This window comes from Annulohypoxylon truncatum (assembly GCF_022578515.1).
Source record: "Annulohypoxylon truncatum strain CBS 140777 unplaced genomic scaffold F4807scaffold_3, whole genome shotgun sequence".
Taxonomy (NCBI): domain Eukaryota; kingdom Fungi; phylum Ascomycota; class Sordariomycetes; order Xylariales; family Hypoxylaceae; genus Annulohypoxylon; species Annulohypoxylon truncatum.
Window position 1 is genome coordinate 1,395,079 of NW_025953789.1, and position 25,689 is coordinate 1,420,767.

The following is a 25,689-nucleotide window of genomic DNA, read 5'->3' on the forward strand; positions in this document are numbered from 1 at the left end:
ACTTACGTTCATCTAGACGACGAGGGGGGCTTGTATGGTAAATGCCGTATCCGCCTTGCACCCATACAGATTCGACTCGTTAACTCCTCGATTGCACTCGTTCTTCTTTTTTCTCGTATTTGGCCTGAAGTGATGGTATCATCGTCGTGCATGTGTGAAACATCCAGGTAACCCAGCCTTCCACTATCCTTCCGAACAAACACCCTTAGGCATGAATGAGGCCATCGCCATTTGAGAACTAATCCAGGTGGATTCTGGGGTTTGCATCCGATAGCCTTCTTGTCGTCTCACCATCGGCTTCTCGAAGACAAAGTACATTTCAACAAAATTTGAAAAACTAATTATATGTAGCAAGAGTATCATAGGTAGATAAATGATAAGCCAGGGCTAGTAGCCTATATTTGTGATTATATTGTCGTTCTAGATAGCCTACTGGTCGATCATGAAATGTTACAATACCCCATCTACCCGTCGATCAGTATAGAATTCGGCAATTGCTTTTGGCAAGTTGCTCAAAATTGCCTCCATTCGAATTAACTACCTAGACTACGGGTCAAGCAAGTTCGGGTTTGCCTGCAAACATATACAATACGAATGGTAACATGCGGGCAGATCTAAGACAAGGCAAAGATTTGCGACTTGGTAACAGAAGTGGTCGTGTATAATATATTATTCTCGTCCGAGCGCCTGACTAAGGTAATGAGGGTGAAGCCGGCTACTAGAGTAGCACATGCTACGATGAATTTAGTAATGTGGGATGAGGACTAATATCTATTCGGCCTTTCGTGAAACCTCACTCCCACGAATGCCCCTGCCCTTGCGTGCTCATATGCCCATATGGCTTACTCTCGATGTCCTCCCTGAACATATTAATCTTTCGAGCACACATCGGTGTAACAAGTCGTTCCGGATCTGTAAAGGCGTAACCAGAATAGCTATACTCTGCGCATAGCCTCGAATTTGTCTTCTAAATCCGTATGTTTGCAGTAGTAGTATAGAATATGTATGCGCCTTTCAACATAGGGCACCACTGCACCACCGTAGCTTTCAGCCCTACGCCAACAACATGGCACTGAACTGAATTCTAGACCATTTCTCCCTTTCTTTTTCTCCCCCTTCTCGCACGCGTGACTAAACTAGGTAATTAGTTCGCTTTGCCACCAAGAACTAGGACGGTCCCTAATTCTTGAAATACATACCTAGGTAACAAGGGGGGTGGTTCGGCGCTACGACGAAAATATACGAGCCTTGCCTGTTTCCGCTGGCTTTCTTTCGGCCGCGCAGGGGGGTTGCTGTCGTCCAACGCCCAAACCCTAAAGGCTAAGAGGATTTCTTCCTTTTTTCCTTGGCATGTATGCAGGCTGGACTATGCGATTGAGCGTGTGTAATCTTCGCTTACGAGGTCGTTGCACATGGCTCGAGCAGCAGCCAACAAGCAAACCTTTCCCGTTCTTACCAACTTTCTCATACGTGCGTATTACTAGTGCTATGTACCTAATGTAGGTATTGCTTCCCCGTCATTAGGTACTCGCACGAGGTCTCGAGGAGGAGGGCAAGGGGACGCGAGACGCGTGATTTCGAATGATCATGGATAGCCTGGTTTAGATATCCCGAATCCTTCTATACTCCGACCCGTGTCTCCCGAATCTTGACAGGTCTATTATTACACTGCTATAGTAGTATGAGTATAGGCATGTTAGAACGGAGCGCGGAGGCTTAATCCGCTAGTATGACACAGAATGCTACGCAAGTATTACCTGTGTCACAAAAGCTTGCTGTCTATGGCGAATATGGATTTGGGGGCCTAACGCCGTCATTCGTGGCTCGAATGAGGTAATGCTCACCCAGCGTTGTGGTTGTTTGGTGATACATATCCGAAAAGAAGCAGTCTAGCAAGCACCACAATATAAAGAGATTATGTTTGTGTGACAACAAGCGGGCAAGTAAAATATCGTATTCTGATGAGACGAAGTTGAGCGTGAGCCCACCCCTTTCCTTGATGATTAATATGGCAGCTTTTTACTGGAATAGTATGGGACCATAGTGCAATTCTATGGTACCTGCATGAGTAGGCGGTAAAGGCGCAAAGATCTGGCATGCTGAAAGCCATGGATGCTCAGATGGAGACTTATTGCTGACTTAATAGACGCTTAATAGGCACTATAAACGCCCAGCGCCTTAAAAACCCAGCACTACTGCAGGAAGGCTAGCTTTCCACTCTCAGGCGAGCTGGGCCAAATGCGCCAGGAATAAGGTCCCTATGCTCCGCGCAAGTAGCCGGGTCCTTTTGTTAATGAAGCACGTTTCGGGCGCCGCCGTTTCGACAGCCTCAACATACCTAGCTGGAGTGAGACTTCTTGGTAAATAGCTGGTAGGTATGGAGTCATGTAACATGTAACAAGCCAAAGTGAATTGCCTAATAGTAGTATACCCGAACCCGAAAATGAATAGAGAAAATATCACGACTCATTTGCGCGTTGATCGGCGCCGCATGATGGTAATATTTGGCCCAGGTAGGTATTTTTAAGTTCATCTCCACGCATCTAACGGCGCGATTGCTGGAGCCGATGTCACGATCGAAAAGGCACAAGAAAGGCATGAAAAAAACAGGGTTGCCCCTTTCGAAATGTAATGTTAACTTTTTGCTAGGCTCAGGTAGCCTACCTTGTGGGTTCTGTAATTTACCTTTTTCAGGACCCATGGAGATTGATCGACCAGTGGAATGACGGAGAGTTGGACTTTGGAGGCAGGTAGTCTGCCTTAAAGTGGAGACGCTTATACTCAATTATACTCAAGTCCCTGTGAAGAATTCTTGGCGTGTATTTCTTGTCGATTGGAATGTACCTTCGCTGCTAATCGTTGGCTGAGAGATACTTATCTCATCTCAAGTGAAACAAGAGAAGATCTCGCCATGGGGCCTGGCACGAACCAGCCTACCGCAACCTTGGACTGGACCTTGAACTGGACCCTGTCTAGGACTATGGGGATGTAAAGCCTCCCTCTGAGTGGCTCAGTGGACGCACCGAACCCTGTAGCGAAGGAAAGGTACCCGCGTTGCAGGCTGTGCCACGCTTGGTCCCTAAGTAGTTCCAAGGTACTAGGCATCTCTCACCACCTTCGGTCCCCATCCCGGCCCATCAGGCCCATCAGTCATACATATCGTCGACCTATTTTTTCTCACATCTTTCCCTTTTTTCCCTTCCTTCTCCTCTTCCACCCCATCCAGCCGCAACAATCCAAAGTCGCCTTCAGACTATCACACTCTTTTCCAAACTCAGCCTCACGGCCCATTACATTCTTTTATTTAGTCACTCTTTCCCGCTACTTCAAGTAGACTTAATTCACCCATCCCTCTAATTCCTATCCCACGGAAAATCAACCAGACAAAATGCGTTCTACCACCATTTTCGCCTCTGCCTTGGCCTTCGCTGCCTCGGCTTTCGCCCAGACCGCTGGCTACGCCGTCATGTCTTCCCCTACCGAGGGCACCAAGGTCGAGTCCGGCAAGGCTTTCACCATCAAGTGGGACGCCGGCAAGTACACCGGCCAGGCCACCATCTCTCTCCTCGGAGGCGCCAGCCCCACGACTCTTTCTCCCGGCCCCGTCCTGACCAGTAAGTAAATCCTGTGCTGGACGATATCTCTGTCATGCGAGTATTAACACGAATTTTTAGCCATCGACGTCACCGCTGGCTCTTTCACCTGGAACGTTGACTGCTCGCTCGGCACTGACACGACCTACGGTATCAAGATCGCCTCCGTCGCCGACGCCAGCGTCTTCCAGTACTCTTTCCCGTTCGCCATTGAAGGACCCTCGTGCGGCGCCGAGACTACCAGCCGAAGCGCTTCTGTCTCTGTCTCTGCCTCTGCCGGTGGCTACCCCACCGCTGAGGTGAGCAGCTCTTCTGTCGTCTCCAGCTCCAGCTCCAGCACCGTTGGATACCCCACTGCTCCCGCCTCGTCCAGCAGCGTCGTTTCCAGCCCTCCCACTTACCCGACTACCGCCCCCGTGGCCAGCTACGCCGTCAACAGCACCACTAGCGCTGTTGTCGTCCCCAGCTACTCTGCTTCCGCCCCCGTCTACCCCTCGGGCAACCTTTCCATCACCGCCAGCTACCCGGCCACCACGATCCTGACCAGCGCCGTCGGCGTCACCCCCAGTGCCAGCGCCACCACTTCCGCCCCGGTCACCGTCGTCACCGGTGCCGCCGCTGCCAACGCGGCCGGCTCCTTCGCCCTCATCGGCGGTATGGCCCTCGCCGCCCTCGCCATGTAAAGCCGTGGTTCACGTTTTCTCTGGGACTAAAGGAAAAATGGGGATTGGAAATTAATGAACTTAATTGAATTAGCCTGTCTGATACGGACGACAGCTTAGGATTCGTGGTTGTGCGCTGTGGATCCTAGGTAAAACCGTTTGACGGATGCGATTTGGTAATCGTATAATGCCCGCACGTTTCTTGTCAATTACTTGATCGGCGCCTTGTCGCATCCTGAATATATACCTTTTGAAACTACTTTCATGACTTGCCTCGTTTTCGTGTGATGTTTCTCTTTCTACGTGTAGCGTGATAGATCACTTTCAATGGCTCTCGGTTATAAGAGATAGGTATATTGTAAACGTCGTTTCATGGCAAACGAAACAGCGTCGAGGGCTATATAAGATGTAGTTGGAATATGCTTCGAAAGGGAGAGCCAAGGTCGAATAAGTAAAACATCGGACGTCCTCAAGGTTTCAACTTAATGACTAAGACTCCATAAGTAAAGGTAACCAGGCAAGTAGGTTCAACCGTCAACTTTTAAGTATATGTCACTTCCACGTGGCCGCGCGTCCGGCTGCATGTGTAACTTCATTAAGGTTATCTCTGTTTTTATCTATTCGTTGATCTTCCCGATCATCGACGCCGGGTTCTTGAAGCCAAACGGATCGGGAAATCCGGAGCGACGATCGGAGGGCGATGCTTTTTAGATTTGTCTGAGATCTGATATTTCTAGTGTAGGAACCAGAGCAGTGGGAGTTAGGTACCTAACCTAACGTGTTGTGTTGCTGGGAATATTTCTGGGGAAACACGGTATGTACCTAAGCACAGAGTTATTACTGGCTTGTTAGGTACTTCCCCTATTATGCAACCGTTCACGAGCACAGCCTTCACAGAAAGATATCGCCTTACTTGTGGAGGTTACTCCATATGCTACCTGATTATGTGGTGTTTCCTTGGGAACTGCTCCGATTTGTAGTTTTTTGAATTCTAAATTGACATCCCTCTAAATACTCCATACCGAAAGTCCGAGCTGCAGAAGAGTACAGAATAAAAGGGGCACTTACTGTTGAAAGCCACAACCGAATGCTACAGTTGCTAACACTACACAACAAGTTAAATTAACGAATTGATTACGGTCGGCATATTGAAATTGTATACAAAATACATAATTCGGTATCTAAACGTATTGTTATTAAGGCTTTGTTGTCTCCTGAAACCCATCCTACCCCATTTCCATTTCTTGTCCGATATAACACTACATACATACATACCTACCTTCCAACCCCCAACGCCAGCTAGACCATTTGTCATTTTACGCTTGCGCTCACGCTTATTGCCACCCAAACGATCCATTAATACCGAGAAGGAAAAAAGACAAAATGGAAGGGGAAAAAAACCAAAAAAAACTTGAACATGAACTCGCTCAGTCCAAGCAACCCACCTATCGCCCACCAACCTGCCCCCTCGGCACCGGTCTAACCCAGCAGAGACACAGATTAAGCGCGATAGTAATAACACCGATGACCCAAAACGCCTTCGCGTAATCCGTCCCGCCGCCCATGAACCGGAAGATAATCGCGAATATCACGCCGCCCAGGTTCCCCCCAGCGCCCGTCAAGCCCGCGACCATGCCGTTAGCATGAGGATGCACATGCGGCACAAGCGCAAAATTCGCGCCGTTCCCGGCCTCGACAAACATCGCCATCAGCGCCACGAGCCCGACCATCGTAGGCAGGTGATGCGGGTTCAGCAACCCGATAATAATCAGCCCAGCACCAGCCAAGCACCCGCAACCCACGACGCACGCCTTCCTACCCCAGAGGCTGCGCCCGAGGGCGCGGTACACGGCGTCGGAGGCGGCGCCGCCGAGGGGCCGCGTGGCCAGGTTCAGGAAGCCGAACATGGCGGCCCACTCGGACGCCGCCGTCTGGCCGAGCGAGGGGAAGTTCTGGGCGTAGTAGGACCCGAGGACGGAGTTGACGGCGAGCTCCGCCCCGAACGAGCACACGTACGTCAGCGCGAGGAAGAGCGTCTGCGGCGAGAAGAGGACGTGGGCTGCTGTGGACCAGTCTGGGTTTTGGATTACTTCGCCGCGGGCCGTTTCGAGCATCTCTGGAGGGATCGCGGCTTCGTGGTCGGCGTACGGCGGGGGAGGCTTCTGGTCTTGCGAGACTGAGCGGATGCTCTTGCCGCCTGTGGAATCTGCTTTCTCGGTGATGTTACTGGGGACATCGACGATGCCGTTGGGTGGGCTGGAGGATGCGCTGTTACCTTGAGATGCGGGGTTCTGGCCCGCGTGAAGGTGGCGTTCGGACCATTTTCCGGTCGGGGTATCGGGGCAGAGGAGTAACATAGATATGCCGGTTGCGATGGTTATAATAAGGGGTACGATGAAAGTGAGACGCCACGCGACGCCATCGGAGTATCCGCGCCTTACGAAAGAGTCGAGGACAGCAGGCATGATGAAGTATGTGATTCCACCACCAGCATTACCCCAGCCTCCCGTCAAGGCATTGGCAGTTCCTACGACATTCTTGTCGAAGAACCCGGTCGACCAAACTTGGCAAGGCACGAAGGAACCACCGAGGATACCTATGAAGAAACGACTGATGTATAGGCTTTGAGCGTCGTGGACGAGAGGCGCGAGGCCGAGTGGAATTGATCCGATGAGAAGTGTGCCGGCGAACACCCAACGAGGACCGAAACGATCACAGGCAGGACCAGCTACAAGTCGGATCAACAATCTCCATGACGTTAGCTGAAAGAAGTTCGTACGAGATAATGACCTGGATACATACGTAGCACACAACGAGACGATGTTGGAGTTAGCAACCTCAGCGGAGGTGAGGTGGAGGTTATTTTTGATGGTATGTGTCAACTATAGATAACAACGTCAGTCCCCCTTTCCAACATACACGATATATGATACCAAAACACCAGATTTGAAATACTCACCAGAGGCGGGAAAGCATACCAACCCCAGAAGGCTACCATGAACCCCCACCAGGAGAAGAAAAAGACTCGCCCGTATACGTTAGAAACATTTAGACAGGGGATCGAACGGGCTTTGTGGTTGATCGGGTTGACATCCGGGGCCGTCCAAAGGTACGACCACTTCATATTGAATTTTCGGCGTTGGACCCCTGAGATCTCACGATCAGAAATGTGACCAAAGATGTCTTTCGCTCGATCTTATTCTCAGGAGGGCACAGCTTGGCTAGATCCTATACTCGACTCCTGGCGATCTGGTTTATAGCCGGTTTTTGGACTGCTGCCAGACAGTTCAATAGGGGTATTGTTTATACTCCTTCAGTTGTAGTATGCCTATACACACACATGTACTCTTCGGGCTTAGCGAGTAGGTTTGCTGTGCAATTGTGCATTTCCGGACAGGTCGTCTCGGCAGTGGGCCTTGAGTATCAACACCCACACTAAGGGTCGAATAATTGTTTTCCGCGGGAGATCCTCTATCACCTAGATAAGGCATGAAGGAGCCCGAATAGCGCGCGGAGACGTTCGATTCGGATACTAACGAGATAGTGTGTTAAAGCCGCGAATAGTTTTGAAATATAGAAAATTAGAGATAAATGTTAGGCGAGGAAACAATCTCCGGAGTAAATGCCAAGGTATCTATGCTATCAGATGGGAGGTGGATGAGGCTCAAAGCTAACCTCGCGACTGGTCTCGATAAAGAGAGGGCTTTTAAGGACTATAGCGGCACTTTGCATAAGGCGCGCCGACCTGCCTTAGGTGGTGGTAATCAATATATGATGTGTTACCCCAACCAATGTAACACGGAAACGGACACAACTATGTCGCCAATGAATGTTTCAATGAATGATTACCCAAGTTACACCAGGAGAGAGTGAATTTGGGCAAGGCGATTCGGTTTCATTCAATGGTAACTCGATAACAATGAGAGTTACGTTCGAAGACCAACCTTCGTATCTCCGGTGTTATAAATCCTCCTGGAACTGCGCACGGGTCAATGGCTCTCGCAGCAGTATATCAGCCATGATATACGTAAGTGAATGGCACCAACGCTGTCGCTGTCGTTGCAGAATCAAATAAGAACGCAGATAGCGAACCACCCCGAGGTCTACAGCCAACCAACGTCGGATATCACGATGCAGTTGTCCTGGGCTGCGCTAACAGTGACGTTGAAAGATCCTTGGCCTTATCTCTTGGGGCGCCCGGTGAAAATCCGAGTTTTGACTATGAAACGACTGTGGTCTGCTTCGGCTCACCGGCCTTAGAGATAAGGACAGGCGCTGTCAGTGGCCTAGCGTCCGAAATCCGACTAGCCTGTAAGATTTCCGCGGGAACGAGGCTTGCCTTAGCTTCATGCGTACCGTGTGTGTTGGATGTTGGGACATCGATCTGAGGCCGGCATGTAAGTAATGTATCTGTGATGATGCAGGCCCTGGTTGTAGGTATTGAACCACTTTCCCCTTGGCCGCTCGAGATCCGGGAGATTGGGGCGAGTCCGGGGATCACAGGCACTTCCGAATCCTTCGAGACGACGTCAGCTCGTCAGCATCGTGGGTTAACCAACGGACGGGGGGGTAAGCGTTACAGGGTAACACAAAACCTGCTTACAACTTAGCTAGTAGAAAAGCTGTGTGGTATTCCGGATACCGCGCATTGCTGAATGACTCAGGCACGTAATCCGAACGGACAATATGTAATTAATAGATGCTGGGAAGGACGGTGGGGAGCTGGGACTAGCGAGAAATTGTCCTTAGGCGCACAGCACATACCCAGAAGAATCATTCGATAGACAGCTCCACTGGATACCTATCCTAAATCCCTGCCCCTGCCACCCCACGCATCCCATTGGAGCTCCCCGTGCGATATAGATTTGCTCGTGATGAACCGCTAGGATGGTAGAGGTGATATGTCATATTTCAGCCTTATACATGCTTCGGTGTATACTTACTTACCTAGGTCAGGGCCGAATAACTTTGTTCCGGACATGTAACTGAGGGTACCGTGTAGATAGAGGGATATTCTTCTCTTCATTGTTTCGGTATGTACATATATGAAATGAGTCTAAATGTGCTGGTAGTATAAGGACACGACGAACATCAACCTACCTTTAACACCATCAAATATGCTTTCGCCATTACTATCGATCACCGCTTTGTACTCGTTGGTTGAGAATAAATTTGTAGAATGAGATGGGCGCAGGTTCGATACCTGGTGCTATGGACCACAATGCATGCATATGCCTCACCATATAAGAATCTCGACAGGGTCGAAACTTCAAATAGCGATCTTCTAGAGAATATCGCCGTTAAGATTTTGGAACGTGATCGACTATGTTTCTCACACAAAGAATATTTCAAACGCAATGGTTAAACGTTTCACATCCGTACACTATCATTGCTGTGGTCCAAGCAGCCCATCCACAAAACTGAACGAACTCATAAGTGGTGTAGTGGGTTCTTAGTGGTTCAGGCGCGGTAGGAATTGCAAATGCTGACTCCTTTTTTATCGAAAGTTTTAAAACTGTGCTTAAGCTCACCGCTTGACCCAGAACTCTTCGCTTCCATGTCTGTGGAGTTGCGTTGCCGCTAGTAGCAAGGCTGAAATACAGTTCTCTATGTACCTAGTGACATGTGAACGGCAATACATAAGGAGATCCTAGATTGCCTCCAGCTGCTTTCATACAAGCCAGTTTGATGAAAACATTTTGAAATTTCTGGGCTTGCATGTTGCGTGGGCTGCTTGCGTAATATGATATTCTATAAAATATTGCTCCGATTTAGTTCTTTAGGGGAAAGTAAAACAAGAAATCGATTGCCCAGCTTCTAGTCATTGCAACAGTGTACTTATGGTGTGCATCTACTGTATAGGTATCTATTTTTCAGTCGTTTCTAGCTTGCCGGTTAACCGTTAAGCTTCTAGTAAAATGTTGACAGTCGCTGGAAGTTGCCAAGTGTTTGCCTTTGTGCCGGCAGCTCTTCCGTAGGGTTCGACGACACCGAGTTGCAGGATCTTGGTCGTCAAAGCCGCCACTTCCGTAGCCATAGCTTGACCCTAGCAGCTCGGCAACGGCATGGGATAGTTGCCGTAGTTTAATGTTAAGGGATGATGGATGCGGACCACGGATCTCGGGTATCCACTCGGTAGTCGGCATTTTGGCCTACAGATGGTATTAAGTAAAGAACTTAGGCCAGAGCCTCCTTTGTTGAGGTCGGAAATGGTATCGAATAGCACTCGTCTCATTGGCTATATTCATCTTAGACATCTTATAATATGGATACCCGCTCTCTGATACTAGAACCCTTTACTACCCTCATATGCCATAATATCATTGTGTGCAATAGACAGCCTCAACGTAACCCAGTAAGATGACAAAGTTATACTTATTTCGCTGACGTATTCTCTATTTAGGAAATACTGTTGACGTGTAACTTTTCTATCTTGCTGGCGTCGCGGCAGACAAAAGGCGTTCGAAATAGGCTCTCGGCGCGGCTCACTGGGTCCGTGACCCGGCAATCTTTTAAGTCGGCCATAGATCTAGGAAGCTGGGAAAATAATAGCGGTGACGTCGCAAAGATCCATGAAAATCCATCAAAACTCCGGTTGAGGTTACGGTTTCCTTCTCCTTGCGGCGGTTGTCGGCTAACACGCCGGGACAAGACATGCCTACTCACAAGGTATTCAGGTAATGTTTGAGGAACCTAAGGCGCTTAAATTTTCTTGACCGACTCCGGCTTCCAATATGTGTGAGTCGAATATCCGTCAAAGGTTGATAAATAGGACGCGATTCCTTTTACCTGCCAACCTTGCCTGACCGTGACTTGTGACTTTGCCCCCTTGTGATATATTGCCCGAAGTTTGTTGAAATTTAGATAAAATTGGTTGCTAGCCATATAAGCTCATTCGACAATCAATTCTCAGAGAGCATGGCGGATCCTAAGGTCGGCACTCCTCAGAATCCCGAGCAAAAGAGATCGAACAGCATCCAGACGGTCGGTTCGGACTCAACCCTGCCGTCCAGTCCAAACTCAATCATTTCGAGAGCATGGGATCATATGCTAGAGCCCGTTCGTCCGTCGGGATTTGTTGAATTTGAACTACTGATTCTGACCTTGTAAGTGGCCCTTGTCCTAAAAAAGTAGATATTGGGCATGGAGTAAACGTCCATCCGTATATATTGGCCCAATATCCATGGTTGGTTCGTACGTTCTGATCAACTTGCTAACCCTGAGTCCATTTCAGCTGCATCGGCATCCAAGATGCCATCTCCTTTCCCGATTTCCACTGTTTCGCATCGAACCAGACAGGAAACACGGTTTTTCTCATGCTGGCTATTATATTACCCGATTTTAACGGCGAGATGTTCATAACGGCAAACATTGGGGCAGCCCTTGGCTTCTTCCTCCTGGGCAGCTGGGTAACTGGCCAGATAGGCCACGTCGTTGGACCGCGGCGGCGAATATGGCTCGTTGGTTGCAACTTCATCCAGTCGTGCTTGGTATTTGCCGCTGCAGCTACGCAATACGTACATGGCAACAAAATAGAAGGAACCGATGCGATAATCCCTATAGCACTGCTAGCCTTTGCGTCTGGCAGCCAAGTCGTACAGTCGCGCGCGTTTCGGATGACCGAGATAAGCACGGCAATGGCCACGGCCGCTTGGGTTGACCTGGTGATCGATCCGGGTCTGCTCAAACTGCAGAACCGACCCCGCACGAGGCGTGCTATGTTCCTGACAACTCTTGTCGCTGGCTCTCTCGCAGGTGCGGGAATCTACCGAACTGCTGGATCTTGGGTGGCCATCTTGGTATCGGCTGCCGGAAAGATGCTCGTCACATGTATGTATTTATTTAACAGTGCCGAGAAACCTAGGAAGACCAGCGGGGAAGATGCGTGTTAGATGATATAGGATAATGGAATATGAGGCATGAGGAATGAAACATGATAAGATGAAGACAGATAGCGAATAATTAGACTTGATTTCAGCTACATTTTGTTATATTTTGAATATGTCGTGCTGCTGGCGTTTCTAGCTCGGTGTATGGTACTTCATTAAGCATTGTATTGACTGGATTGAGGTAAAATTTCAAGGGCTTTCCCAACTTTCCCTTTCTTTTCGAGTAAGATTCTCAAGTTGAAGCTTAATGAGATGAGCTTAGGTATAATATGACCCGAGAAATATTGATTTCATTACGACGATTGGTTGAAAGGTAGATTGAGTGTGTAAGTGAGAGTATAAATGTTATAGGGTGGGATAACACAACTCAATTACGTAATGAGTCCCACAATACGTAGATACAAGCGCGGCATAATTAATTGATTTTACCTACGGTGCAATTGCTGTCACCTGGACGCGCGACTCGGTGTGACATGGCTCGAGCTTTTTGGCGGGTCCATCGTGGTTCTATAGCGTGCATATTATCGATGCAGTTACTGTCACATTTGTCACCAAGAGGAGACGACCTACAACAATTTTCATAGAATACTCTTTCCATTAGGCCTCGTTTCTCATGTCAATTGCTTCTAAAATTCCCATGGAGCTCGAGAGTTCCAATGCGTCTTCATGACTCGAAACAATCTCGGCGATCATTTACCTTGGCTTCTCGCGAATGTTGCTCTAAACGCGCCAAACGCGCCCGTTTTACCACCAGCTTCTAACCAATCGCCCTCCGATCCTACCTCTTCTCTCGATCGCTCCACGAATCTACGTCCGCAAACGCGTCGTCGACCTGTTCCCGAATCATCTTTATATCCAATTCTTCCTGTTCCTCAACCTGTGCAACCGGACTCGACTAATGGGTCTAACAAATCGGCTGCAAAACCTCTCCAAGTACCCCGGGGGGAAACGGTAGCAGGGAGGGAGAGGGAAACGGAAAGCATGGGACGTCTAACTTCGAAATCCGGTTCGAAACGACCGACTCTCGTCTTACGCCAGGAGCAATTACTCACTCCGACTTCTACGCACGGAGGAGGTGCGGGGTCTCTTGCGAAGGAGTACGCGGCCTTGTTGAAGAACTCAGGTCAGATCACTTGTTTCTTTTAAATATTGAAGTGTGGTGTGTAGCTAAACGAGGAGAATAGGTACCGCAAGTTCGGCTAAGAAAAGAACCTCGCCCCGACGCGAGTTCCCAACACCGGGCCCAACGTTTGGGAGTGACCGTACCTTCGACACCGTCGACTTAACTGGAGATGATGAATTGACTTCGCCTAATTCTGTTGCGTTTGGAAGTACTATTAGGCTATGGCGGGAAGACTTTGCTGTGCGGCCTGAGCCGGCTTCCACAACTGAGAATTCCGTTGCATTTGGGACTGATATTGCGCTTTGGGACGAAGAGCATGCTACGCGAGCGGAACCCATTCCCACAACTACGGAAAACTCAGTAGCCTTTGGGACCGACGTTATGGTATGGGAGGAGGAACATGCTTCGAGGCCAGTACCACTGACGCCAAAGAGAGGTAAAAAAAGAAAAAGCGATCAAATCAGTCGACCACCTGCTACCACTGTCGCTGACGCAGATGACTTCCCCGATATATACGAAGTTCTGTCCGAGGAAGAGGTCGTGTCTTCCCATCTAAAACGGTCTCCGACGAAATCACCAGCGAAATCGAAGCTGAAGACCGAGGTTACTCGAACGCCATCGAAGCCCATACCTTCGCCCAAGAAGGAAACATCTCGTCGAGTGAAAAGGGAGACGGTAATCTCCGATGACTCGCCGTTCGACACTGAGCGCACTATAAAGCAATCTCCCCTCAAGGCATCCCGGAAGAACAAGGCTCTGCGCGATGTGACACCCGTTGAGACCAGGGATGCCATCCTTTCTAAGCATGACTCGTCTTCGGAGGCTCCCGAGACTCCCAGAGCACAGATGACCCAACGGCCACGGGATTTAAAGAGCAATGATCGAGTTATCGAGGATTCTGATGATGAACTAATGAGTCCTCCTGATTTCGAAGTGCCAGGCAGTACGGCTCTTTCGAATAACCGCCCTAGAGCATCTGTTCGAGTATCTCAAGATGATGACTTTGTCGTGGCCTATGACACGCCCTCGAAGCCAAGACAAGCAGCTACTAGCGTAAGACGTACACCACATCGATCACCTCGGAAACCTGACCAAAGCCTATCATCTAACCTTGGTATAACGAGAGATCATGATCGTGATCTAGGAGCTGCGGGTCCCTCGCAGGGATCCCAAACTCCGTATGAACCAAGCGTTGAGATCGATGACAAGGAGAAAAACGCTATCCTTGAATTATTCTTAGATCAACCGTCCGTTATTGAGAGGAAAAGGAAATCTCTGGAAGAGAAATTGCGAGAAAATAAGGATGCTTACACGCATGCCCTAAAAAGGGGGGAACTCGCACCCAGAGGCCTGCTTAGGCGGGAGAAAGAGCAGCTTGCGCAGCAGCAAGCAGCCTTGGACGAGCTCTGTGGCGAATATCGATCATATGAGGATGTCCAACTTAAAAAGGAGGCTCTGATTGCGCGAATAACGGATGCTTATGACCAGGATCTGGATACACAGGACGACGAGGCTCGCCTTGAGGAATTGGAGAATTTGCTTAAGGGACGGCAATTGTCGCTGAAGGATAGCATCGTGAAGGCGGGCATCGACAATCGAGAGTTATTCGAGAGTGACCAGATTCACGATGCGGAAACGTACCACACAAACCCTGTTGTGCAAGCAACACAGCCAGCTAGAACCACCCAGCAGACGAGTCTCTCGCGAGAGTCAACCCTCGTCCCACGAGGTGGTACGCAAGTTATCCTGCAAACCCAGCTTCCTCGACAGATAGATCCTCTACCAATTCCTAAACAGGACTACATTGAACCACCATCCTTGCCGCAGAGTTCAATGGGAAGGCACCGTCGCCGGGTTGCTTCTTCTTCACCCGATATCGATCAAATGATCGAAGATCAGCCTCCTTTTACCATAGCTAGTAGCAGCAAGCTGACAAGAACCCCGGCTCGTCAGAAGTCAACCGTGACTGTGGAACCGGACCCCTATGACTTTGAGGAAGAGGATGGCCTATTCGAGGAGCCGTTACCACCGCCTAGTCGCCGAACAGCAAAGAAGACGGCAACAAATGTGCAATCAGCGAGCGTCAGGACACATAAGAGTCCAACTAAGGCAAAATCTACCCGTCAGCAGGGTTACCAGAGTGATTATAGTGATGATGTTGACATGGTCCAGTTTGCAGAGGAATTTGACCTTCGACAGTCATCAGCGGAAAGCAGGCAACCTAGGCCCCAGCGATCTATTCTTTCGGAAACGTCGGGCAATGTGGGGGTACGGCCTCAGAAAACAGCCATCCAGAAACTGACAGATCCTTTAAAGTCAGGACAGATCCCACGCGAAATTAAGAATCGTCCATGGTTCAAAGACGTGAGAAGGGCGTTGAAAGATAGGTTTAGGATGACCGGTTTCCGACATAATCAACTGGAGGCGATTGACGCTACTCTATCCGGCAAGGACGCTTTCGTCTTGATGCCTACGGGAGGTGGAAAGTCTCTTTGCTACCAACTTCCGGCCGTCGTGACTTGTGGAAAGACGCATGGTGTCACCGTCGTCGTATCCCCCCTTCTCAGTTTGATGCAGGACCAAGTAGACCATCTAAACGCACTGAATATCGTGGCAGCTTCTTTCAGTGGTGACAAAAGCGCACACGACCGTGCCGAGATCTTAGGATGGCTGCAGGAACGGAACCCGGAACTTCATCTACAGCTCCTCTATGTCACGCCAGAAATGATCAATAAGAGCACCCAATTCCAAGACGGACTGAGAGCACTCTATCGCAACAAGAAGCTCGCTCGTCTCGTCATCGACGAAGCTCACTGCGTTAGCCAATGGGGCCATGACTTTCGACCAGATTACAAAGAACTTGGCAGTTTTCGAACCAGTTATCCTGGTGTACCTATCATGGCCTTGACAGCCACTGCAACCAAGAATGTCATCTTGGACGTCAAGCACAATTTAGGAATTGAAGAATGTGCGGAGTTCTCTCAAAGCTTCAATCGCCCTAATCTTTACTACGAAGTTTTGAGAAAGGAGAAGGACAGTGTCGAAAGTATAGCGGACTTGATTAATACAAAATACAGTGGGCAGACAGGCATCGTCTACACTCTTTCTCGGAAGTCAGCAGAGAAGATTGCTGAGAAGCTGCGAGGCCATGGTATAGCAGCCCAGCACTACCATGCGAGCATAAAAGTCGAAGAAAAAGCGAAAGTCCAGAAGCAGTGGCAGGCCGGGAAGGTTAAGGTCGTTGTCGCGACCATTGCTTTTGGCATGGGAATTGACAAGCCTGACGTCCGCTTCGTCATCCATCACTCGATCCCGAAGAGTCTCGAAGGGTATTACCAGGAGACCGGCCGTGCCGGCCGAGACGGCTTACCGTCCGAATGCTATCTATACTTTAGTTACGGCGATGTTACCTCTATGAGGAGGCTCATCACAGATGGTGACGGCAGCGAGGAGCAGAAGGAAAGACAGAGGAATATGCTAAACACCGTCACAGCCTTTTGCGATAACCAGAGCGACTGCCGCCGAGTTGAGATCCTCCGCTACTTTGGAGAGACATTCGATAAGGCGGAATGCGGTAAAGGCTGCGATAACTGCCTAAACAACGATGTATTCGAGCAAAAGGACTTCAGTGAATACGCGATAGCCGTCCTGGAGATCGTGCGGTCTCAAGGGAAACTCACGCTCAACCAGTGCACGGATTTCCTGATGGGGAAGAAAAAGCTGTCAGAATATAAGAGCGGCACCGAACATTACCGTGGAATAGCAAAGCAGATGCCTAAAAACGAGATCCATCGCATCATTGATCGACTCGCTGCTGAGGGCGCATTAAGTGAAGAGAATGCCTTCAACCACAAGGCTAGAATTGCTATTCAGTACTTTAGGGTGAGTATTCTGTTTGTGTCTGCTGTTGATTTTGCTCACCATCTCATTGTAGGCTGGATACGGGGCACGTGCATTCCTAAACGGCCAACGTAAACTTCTCCTGACTACCCGAGTTAAGAGCAAGGATAGTCAGAGCAGTGTACCTAAAAGACAAACACGGATCAGCAAACCGTCAACTGCCGCGACGAAGCGCGGTACTTCGGGCAACGTCCCATCCACCAATGTATCTTCACCTATCCTGGGCAAGGATCGCAAAAAGAAAGGGAAAGCAGTGGCGATGTTGGACGACGACGAGAGCGACGAGGACTATTCTAGATTCAGCAATGGGTACGCCAAAGATGGATTTGTTGTACCTGATGATACCGATGACGATTTTGAGACGATGCCTCCTCAGTCTAGAAGTCGATCACAACGAAAGTCGTTAGGTCCGCCAATATCGCACGATGCGCGGATGAATGACGCCGAACTGTCTGATATTCACGACGACATCATCAGCAATTTTCTCAAAGAAGCCAAGGACCTGGAAGAAAACCTGCGGAACTCCAAGAATCTGCGCACCCCTATTTTCACCGAGCAGCACCTCCGCGAGATGGCCATAAGATGGACGATTACGCTGGATAGAATGCGCTTGATCCCGGGTATCAACGGTGATAAGGTAGATAGGTATGGCAATATGTTCATACCTCTAATCCGGCAATATCACATCCGGTATGAGGAAATCATGGGGGGCACCGCCCCGGCATCCGGCTCTCGTAATGTGGTGGACCTCGTGTCGAGCGACGAGGAAATGGAAGACGTCGGCTACGACGACGACATGGACGACCAGGGCGCGGTATCATCCTACTTCCCGGGACCGGGCCCATCCGCGCGCACGGGGCGAGGAGCTTCGGCCACAGCCACGGCATCCCGCGCACGCTCGACATCGTCAGCGCCTCGCGCGGCTAAAGCGAATACATGGCGCGGAGGGAAGAAGCCCTTTCAGCGTAGGTCGTCGGGGGCTTCTAGCAGAGGAGGCAAGGCGTACGGGGGCGTCAAGAAGAAGGCCACGGCCGGCAGTCGCAAGACCACAGCTGGCACGTCGTCCGCAGCTTTCGGGGGACCGTCGAGATCGACGGCGAAGTCGAGTAGAGGGGGTAGGTCGCAAGGGGCAGGGGCGAGCCATAGCGGCATCGGACTCATGCAGTATTAACGGCTCGAGTCAAGCCGAGCCGAATCGGGTTGGTTAAAGGTCTTTGGAACGAGTGCGCGTTGTTGCTACATACCCACTTCCCGCTTTTTACGTTTAACATTATCACGCTCTCTGCATATGGCTCTGGATGAACGAACTAACTAAATTTACTGCATGGCATGGCTAAGGCTACAGGCGGAGACGATGGCGAAGGCGTACTTTGGAGACTTAGTGCTTCAGGGGCAGGCGTTTGATATTTATATATGACATACAGTACCTAGTTACATGCATATTACAACCATATCTGATCATATCCTTTCTTGGTGATGCTTGTATGTGCGTGTTCATTGATTAGCTTTAGGTGTCCTCTTGGATTGACTGGGTTGTCTAGATTGGCAGCTTCGCCGTAGACCGTGGGTACGGGGTCTTGAATTGCCTTGTGTTACTTCGTGTTGTGGTAGGTAGATAAGGGTGAATAGAAAAATATCTAGGCTTCCAATATATATGGCCGGATAATCTTATACGCAAATAGAAAGTATTTCCAAATAGAATAGAGAAAAGAGGTGATTGAAGTATTTCTAGAGTATTGTTTATAAAATAACAATAGAAAATGACGGGAGGGGGAAAAAAAAAGGTAGGACCAAATGTGAATCGAACCCACGCAAAAATGACAGACCAACACATACTGCTCATGATTTTCACTTCACTTGAAGCACCACTTGGTACCACTACACTATGGGTTGATTTGTCATGTGAGTCTGTGCTTTGTTTATACTTATAAACCCTCTGCAGTTTTGTCAGGTGTCAGATGTGTCATAGCAGCCGTGACTACATGGACCATGCCCAACCTGAAATATCAGGATATAGACACTTGTCCCGTCCCTGTCAGGCTTTACACATCGTGCCTACAATATCACCTACTATATCATCTATTCCAACGGATACCTCACGGCTACTTGTCTAGCCACCTTGTCTACTACCCATCCACTCTACTGCAAAAGATCTCGAGAATCCAACAGTCGACTTTCATTCTGAACACATTATCACCTATCACGTCACTTAACCAGCTTAAGACTCATCCATCACATGTCAAACACAATACGCGGTGCGTCCAAGTTCAGCTCTTCTTGAGTGTGATGGTTTTGATACCAATTCTCAAATTTATGGACTATACATCTCCCGTCTCCTACTCTCGCTCAGACCTTCCAAAAATGCATCTTTCCTATCTCGACCTCCCTTCTTTCCTACGTTACTGCTTGCCACAGGCCTCCCAAAAAAAGCCGGCCGATGGGGTGGATTATGCATGTAGGCAGAAGAACATCCGTATCATACAACGCAGCACCTCGCCTCGCCTATCTCGGGGTCTCCGACCATCTATATTCCCACGTATGGGGAAGACAGAGGCAGATCCCCTCGTCTCCTCTCAACTTCTCTCTTCCTCCCCAGTCCTACTCGCCTCTCCCTTTCTCGCCATACTCAATCTGTCCGCTCGTATCATAAAGGGCGCTAGCTTGGTCGCTCGCGTGCAGTCCTTCCTTGTAATAACGCTTGCGGTAAAATATAGTAGGCTCGTCGACGACGACAAAAAGACATAAAATAAGAGGTATCACTGTGAGAGTTGGGACCGTTTCCATGACGACCGCCGTATTGCTGGAAGAAAAAAGGAACACCTGGAGACGATGGCAAAAAAATGAATATCCTCAAGAACGCCTGGGCCCAACCTCCGCGAGTTTCGCCATGCTGCGTTTCGCCCTTCGTTTCCGCGTCAAAAGGTTATGGGCGGGAATGAACAATGGAGAGGTGTGATGAATAATCCAACCGCAAGGAAAGAAGACATGTCTGCTATGCGTAAAAATTGCTTGCTCTGCTGTCAGACGATATTAATTGCCGGCCGCAAGCTCGTTATGCAACCTAGATTCTGGTACTTTCGAAAAGCAGTCCTTCGTGGTATCATTGGAGTAGAAGCGAACACAAGGAGATGAAGTCCGTCTAGCAGACTTTCAACAAATAGGAAAGTTATACGGGGAGCGACAGGACCCCTCCGCAAGTCGGATCGGAAATTAGAAATGAAAGCGAGCGTGTGCCACTCAAAAGTGCCAACGAGGTTTGTTATCTTTCGGTTGTTTCGACTCCGTCATGCTGTAACCCTTGCGCATAACGGCACGAGCAGCGGCCGCAGCATGCGGGCTATGACGACCAGTCTCATCCTCCGCCCTCGATTTGGGCTGGGGAAGTAAACTGCTACGTCGATTGGATGTGGCCAGGGAACTAGCTGGCCGCTGCTTAACGCCGCCAAAGTTACCACTAACGCTGCTACCTGGCCTTGGCGGTTGGAGTGAAGATCTTCGATTATCGAGAGCCGAACTAGATACTTGTGTCACAAAACGAGGTTTAGCAGGAGGCTGTCCGGAAGCAGCAGCATGGATACGATCGCGAAACGAAAGTCGAGAGGTACTTCTCCTAGGAGGCGTATCGTCGGGCATTGGTGATGACGAAGTCGCCCTCGCCAACGGACTGCGAAGGGGAAGTTTAGAGGCGCTGGAAGTTGGGGTTATGGAAGAAGACGCGTGCGTAGAGTTAGGAGTTTTGGCGTACGGGCTAGGTGTAGTAAGGGTAAGCGGCTTGAAGTTGTGCCCGACATCAGAATCGTTGGTGTTCGTGGACGCATTCCACCGAGGGCGGTTGTCAGCAACATTGGAAGTAGATCTTGGAAGCCGAGTCGCCATAGGTGTCGCACTGCCACTTCGAGGTGGCGTCGTCAAGCTGGAAGTGCTCGATTGATATGTGGAATACCTAGATCCAGGGGGTCGTCGTGAAGGCGGGGGAGCTAAACTTGAACTACTTCTGCGGGCCGCTGAGGGCTGAGGCAAATGACTGCCGCCGCTAGTGGCACGCCTCTTGTTCTTTGATGCTGGAGTAATCGGGTCCAGGCCTAGGCTGGACATGACGACCGACGACGGAGGCGAACTTCCCGGAGTATCGTTGCCACTAGCAACAGTAGATCTGTCAATGGAAAGCATACTTGAGATCGAATCCCGCAGCTGTTGGTTCTGCTTTTGAGATTGAATCTCCTCCAAGACTACACTCATTGTTGCCATCGACTCTCTTACTTCTGCCCACTTCGACTGCAACTCGTTATGTAGCCTAAGGACTTCACCGTTAACGGTAAGCCTATCCTTGACACCTTTATCAATGATGGATAACACGCGCTCGATCGCTGGCCCGTAATGTATCTTCTTCGCCTCGTAGCTTTCGATCTTCTTACTCATCGCTGCAGGACTCGAGAGCTGCAACCCCTGGTCCACAGCTTCACGCAGCTTACCCATGCTTCGGTCCACGGACTCGATCATTTTCTGGGCCTGCCTGCCAGCACCGCGAAATACCAAGACCCACTTGTCCTCCCCTAGTTCCTTTCTTAGAGACTCGGCATCTTTTTCGAGCTTCACATAGCTGGCTTCTAAGCCTTCTCTTCTCATCTCAAGCTCCTCGCAAGCTGTCGGGAAAGCACCAGAGGCTCTTGCCTCGAACACGGATAGTCTCATAGGTAAAAAGTCCAGTGATGCCCTCAACGGCTGCATCCTTGCGAATAACGCAAGTAAACTCGAGTCATCCTGGGTGAGGGTGGGAGTTCCCGGAGAGCTTGGGCTGAGCGGGAATGATGGAACGCTGTATCGGTTATTGCGCATAACGGCTGGCGGCGTCTCCTCGACGATGGTCTCCAGGTCGCCAATGTCAACACCATCTCCATTAGAAACTGCCATTATAGACTTATGGCGTCGCTCTTCCATTTCAAATATTAATCGGCTCAACTCGTCCATTTCGTTCTGGATGTCGCCGAGAACCATGTTCCACAGTTCTTCCCATTCCATGGCTGTCTCAACTTGGCCTTTAACGTTGTTCAGAGTAGAGCGAATCTTTGACCACTCGCTCATAATGGCTTCCATCTGTGTCACTGCTCTTTGCAGGTCATCGCTAGATACGTTGGCAATGTCTGGCCGACTCTGTAGCGCTTCGATCGCGGTGACGTAGACATTGATGAGCCCTTCGAATCTCGTGATGGCATTCTCCACTTCTTCATACCCCTCTCGGCCACCGGCCGCTGCCCACTCCACATCATCGTCGCTATCGAGACCTCCGATAACCTCGGAGGCTTTCGAGATCCAGCTCCGTATCTGTTCGGCAGCACCTAGCAGGGCTTTCGTTGCAGCCTGGGCGGTGGGGATGGCGGCAACCTTGCTTGATAGCAATTCAGCATCAGGTAGTTGTAGTGCGGTAAGTTGAGCTAGTTGATTCGCGAACGAGGCACGAGATATTGTGTATATGGACCCCGGCCGTTGAAGCCCTAGAGGATTGAAATAGGAAGGCAAGTCGGATGTAAATTCAGCAGAAGCTGTGCCCCCGGGCGGCGTGTCCTTGGCTGGGACGGGAGGTGGCGTTTGGGAATCTTCGACTTCTAGGGTCGGGACGGGGAGGTCTCGCTCGAGATGTTCCCTACGCGTGTCCAACTGCGCCTTGGTGCCATTTCCATTCGTGTGGTCGGGCAATCGATATTTGTTAGTGTCCATATCCAAGGGTGGAGCTTCAGTTATTTCAGGCAGAAGCTCAGGCTTAGAAATTGGTTCGGCCTGAACAGAGAGAGGCGGTGATGGCTTCTCCTCCTCGCTCGCGGCGCTCTTTCTTCGAAATGAGTCGCGACTAGATTTGGATCTCAACAGCTGGAGAGGGGCACCGGCACCCTTCCAAGGCCGACCGCGTCGTTCGATGACTAGTTCGCTTGAATTGGCTTGGTGTTTCAGATCAAGAAAGCGTAGCTGGTCCTCTGGCAGGCGGCCGACGTGTTCGTGATTCGGTGCCAAGGCGGAAGGTGAGGATTGTCTCTGAGTACCGAAGCCTAGGGCCTTGAGACGTGCAGCCAATCCAGGAGAAGGTTTGCGCGGCTGGTGATTTTTAGCCTTGATGGTAGAAGAATTATTGATAATGTCGGCGGTGATGGCGTTATTGTCGGCCGGGATGGGTTTGAGTTGGACTAAATCGGACGGGACGTCAGAAAATGCTAAAAGTTGGATCGATGGGTCGGCGGCATTGTGTTGTTGAAGGTTAGTCAATCCTGGCTCCGAAAAAGCGGAGGCTGTCGGTATGGGAGATTGGCGAGAAGAGGCGGATGCAGGTCGGGTGATATGATGTTGGGTTTGGTTCTGGGTTTGACCTTGGCCTTGGTCGTTCGGTGATGAAGAAGCTGGCGCCGTCGCTGCTGCTGCTGCATCTGGTGGTGCTGTTGCAGCTGGACCGGCTCCAGATGGGCCTGTCATTTACCCAAAATAGGTGATAGATGATGCCCTTGTGGTATATATCACTTATTTTTTTTTCTTTTCTTTTCTTTTTGGCCCTTGTTTTCTCTATCGTTTCCTTAATCCCTGAATCCCTCGTTGGTCTTTTTTTTCAGATGAAGCAACTGTCTGTGTTGTTGCCCACTTCTTACTGCACTGCACAGACACAAGTGATGGGCTCCTTGTTTCTCTCTGCAGCCACAGTGGATGATCTCCTATTTTTCTGGGAATGGAATTAATGGAATTACACGTATGTGGTCGGAGACGGAGAGGAATTGGCGTGTCGGACGAAGACGTGCAGGTTTAATTGGTGCTTTGATTGGTGGGGGGAACGCGAATTTACATACCTAGGTACCTACGTACTGGTGGTACTGGTCACGTATCGAGTACCGGCTGTACCTTACTTCTCATACGCCTACGGCTTATGGGTGCTAGATTTTGCTTCGACCCGTCCGTCGCAACTCCTTCGAATGCAGTACCTCCGAATGTTCCACTTGCACTGAACCTTATGCAATGTTTAATTCGGTTTTAATGAAATTTCAGGTAGGTACCCAAGGTAACACTTCCCCTTTTAGTATGCAGTAGTACCGGCAAGGGACATGCGAAAAGCTTCCACCATTTGACTTTATGAGGGACCGAGTGGGTCGAACCAAATTTGGAGTCGCGTTAGATCCTTAGACCTTGTCGGTTTTGACATCCGTTCTTTAAATCGAATATATCGAAATCCCTCGATAATTCACTCCGAATCCTGTTCCTTCCACTTTGTTTCTCTCGAGAAAAGAAACTAATCGAACTCCATAGGTAGGATAGGGAACGAACTTGGCGAGTTTTAAGATTCGTCTCGTAGTCGCAGGTCAGGGGCCGGCACTCTCTACAGTTGGATCCTAACAAGCGAACAGACAAAGCGAACAGACACAATGCTGATTCACTCCACGAGCCTCGTCTTATAATTCATAAAAAATGAAGGTAGAGTAATAAGATACCTCAAGGGCTTGTCGATGTCCAACCGGCTTGCTTCCAAGCCTCGTTCGGCAGTCTCGGACTGTTACAATCGGCCAGAGTCGACTAAAAAGCAACAACTCGTGCGTTTGTCACAATCCGCTCAAATCGGTGTTGGCGTACGTACAGACGATACGACACAATGCAATACATAAGTGACACCAGCTAAGAGAGACGAAGAGCGAAGGGAAAGAAAACGAGATAACATGGTTCAGTACAGAGGCGCCTGCTATTGTTTAATTAAATAACAAGGCAAGGCAATTCTAGAATCAAGAGTATCCTCTCCCCGGGGTCATAGCCATTCATTCACGAAGACCCAGTTTCTGGTAATCTCATTCATTCGCGGCTCGGTTTCTTCAAGAAATACCCCCGGCAGCCCATGAGCTCAGCTAGCGCCTCACAATCAAATAAAATAAAAGTCGACGTGGGGACGGCATATCAAGTTAGCACTGCTACTATGCAGCATAGGCTGGCAGCATAGTCACCGTACTACGACAAACCTGTCCGGTTTATGTCGTACTGCTTTCCCGAACGAGCGCGAAATCTATCGTCTCTATCACCTAGCAAAGTTAAAGATCTCACTCCTTATTCCATGTAACCATTATGACAGCAAATATTAACGAGCTACGCCTCAGAGCGACTCGTGCACGGGAACCCCCAAGCATGCCACATGGGTTAGATCAAGGCTTCTCCGACCCATTAGTCAAGCCTGCCGGGACCAGGCTATTAGCATATCCTATCCAAGTCAATCTTGACGACTGGGGTCGGGGAGGACGCAAAATGAATAGTGTAACGCCGCGGGTTTTCATGAAATGACGATATAGGTACAGACTGTCCACTTACACAGATATCTAGCATATCTGTTCATAAGTGTATACCCCTGGGCGTATGCATGTATGTATTTGGTAAGCTTATGTCCCTTAGGATCGCGATTTTCTTATATAAGGCTCTAAAATAGAGGTCATCTCTTACTTTACGTTATTAAACTTGACTAAAAACGCCGATTTAGTTATCCGAAGATAATATCCAAGAGCTGGGGTGCAAGC

At 49.6% G+C, this 25,689-nt stretch overlaps 5 protein-coding genes across 5 annotated transcripts; 3 read left to right on the forward strand and 2 right to left on the reverse strand.

Moving 5' to 3' along the window:
• Nucleotides 1-3,247: 3,247 nt before the first annotated feature.
• Nucleotides 3,248-4,856, forward strand: F4807DRAFT_208481 (Ser-Thr-rich glycosyl-phosphatidyl-inositol-anchored membrane family-domain-containing protein). The gene is made up of 2 exons (XM_047993900.1): nucleotides 3,248-3,614; nucleotides 3,675-4,856. The coding sequence occupies exons 1-2, from the start codon at nucleotides 3,389-3,391 to the stop codon at nucleotides 4,274-4,276; spliced, it is 828 nt and encodes a 275-aa protein (XP_047858527.1). The 5' UTR covers nucleotides 3,248-3,388; the 3' UTR covers nucleotides 4,277-4,856.
• A 452-nt stretch (nucleotides 4,857-5,308) lies between these two features.
• Nucleotides 5,309-7,379, reverse strand: F4807DRAFT_469740 (nitrate transporter; the record flags this gene model as incomplete). Its single annotated transcript, XM_048002741.1, has 3 exons — nucleotides 5,309-7,003; nucleotides 7,058-7,137; nucleotides 7,215-7,379. 3 exons carry the CDS (start codon nucleotides 7,377-7,379, stop codon nucleotides 5,701-5,703), a joined length of 1,548 nt encoding a protein of 515 aa, XP_047858528.1. The 3' UTR covers nucleotides 5,309-5,700.
• Nucleotides 7,380-10,787: 3,408 nt separating this feature from the next.
• F4807DRAFT_208594 (uncharacterized protein) lies at nucleotides 10,788-12,464 on the forward strand. The gene is made up of 2 exons (XM_047993901.1): nucleotides 10,788-11,361; nucleotides 11,490-12,464. The coding sequence occupies exons 1-2, from the start codon at nucleotides 11,174-11,176 to the stop codon at nucleotides 12,145-12,147; spliced, it is 846 nt and encodes a 281-aa protein (XP_047858529.1). The 5' UTR covers nucleotides 10,788-11,173; the 3' UTR covers nucleotides 12,148-12,464.
• Nucleotides 12,465-12,682: 218 nt separating this feature from the next.
• On the forward strand, nucleotides 12,683-18,620 carry F4807DRAFT_410133 (uncharacterized protein). The gene is made up of 3 exons (XM_047996592.1): nucleotides 12,683-13,267; nucleotides 13,329-17,149; nucleotides 17,202-18,620. Exons 1-3 carry the CDS (start codon nucleotides 12,811-12,813, stop codon nucleotides 18,336-18,338), a joined length of 5,415 nt encoding a protein of 1,804 aa, XP_047858530.1. The 5' UTR covers nucleotides 12,683-12,810; the 3' UTR covers nucleotides 18,339-18,620.
• A 1,731-nt stretch (nucleotides 18,621-20,351) lies between these two features.
• F4807DRAFT_208599 (KAR9-domain-containing protein) lies at nucleotides 20,352-23,738 on the reverse strand. The gene has a single exon (XM_047993902.1). It carries the CDS (start codon nucleotides 23,624-23,626, stop codon nucleotides 20,405-20,407), a length of 3,222 nt encoding a protein of 1,073 aa, XP_047858531.1. The 5' UTR covers nucleotides 23,627-23,738; the 3' UTR covers nucleotides 20,352-20,404.
• Between the last annotated feature and the right edge of the window lie 1,951 nt (nucleotides 23,739-25,689).

Bases quoted from the DNA above. Each gene is read 5' to 3' on its own strand.
- F4807DRAFT_208481 (XM_047993900.1), top strand. From the start codon at position 3,389: ATGCGTTCTACCACCATTTTCGCCTCTGCCTTGGCCTTCGCTGCCTCG. The intron at 3,615-3,674 runs GTAAGTAAATCC...ACGAATTTTTAG, and splicing joins TCCCGGCCCCGTCCTGACCA to CCATCGACGTCACCGCTGGC.
- F4807DRAFT_208594 (XM_047993901.1), top strand. From the start codon at position 11,174: ATGGCGGATCCTAAGGTCGGCACTCCTCAGAATCCCGAGCAAAAGAGA. The intron at 11,362-11,489 runs GTAAGTGGCCCT...AGTCCATTTCAG, and splicing joins GAACTACTGATTCTGACCTT to CTGCATCGGCATCCAAGATG.
- F4807DRAFT_410133 (XM_047996592.1), top strand. From the start codon at position 12,811: ATGACTCGAAACAATCTCGGCGATCATTTACCTTGGCTTCTCGCGAAT. The intron at 13,268-13,328 runs GTCAGATCACTT...CGAGGAGAATAG, and splicing joins GGCCTTGTTGAAGAACTCAG to GTACCGCAAGTTCGGCTAAG. The intron at 17,150-17,201 runs GTGAGTATTCTG...ATCTCATTGTAG, and splicing joins TTGCTATTCAGTACTTTAGG to GCTGGATACGGGGCACGTGC.
- F4807DRAFT_208599 (XM_047993902.1), bottom strand. From the start codon at position 23,626: ATGACAGGCCCATCTGGAGCCGGTCCAGCTGCAACAGCACCACCAGAT.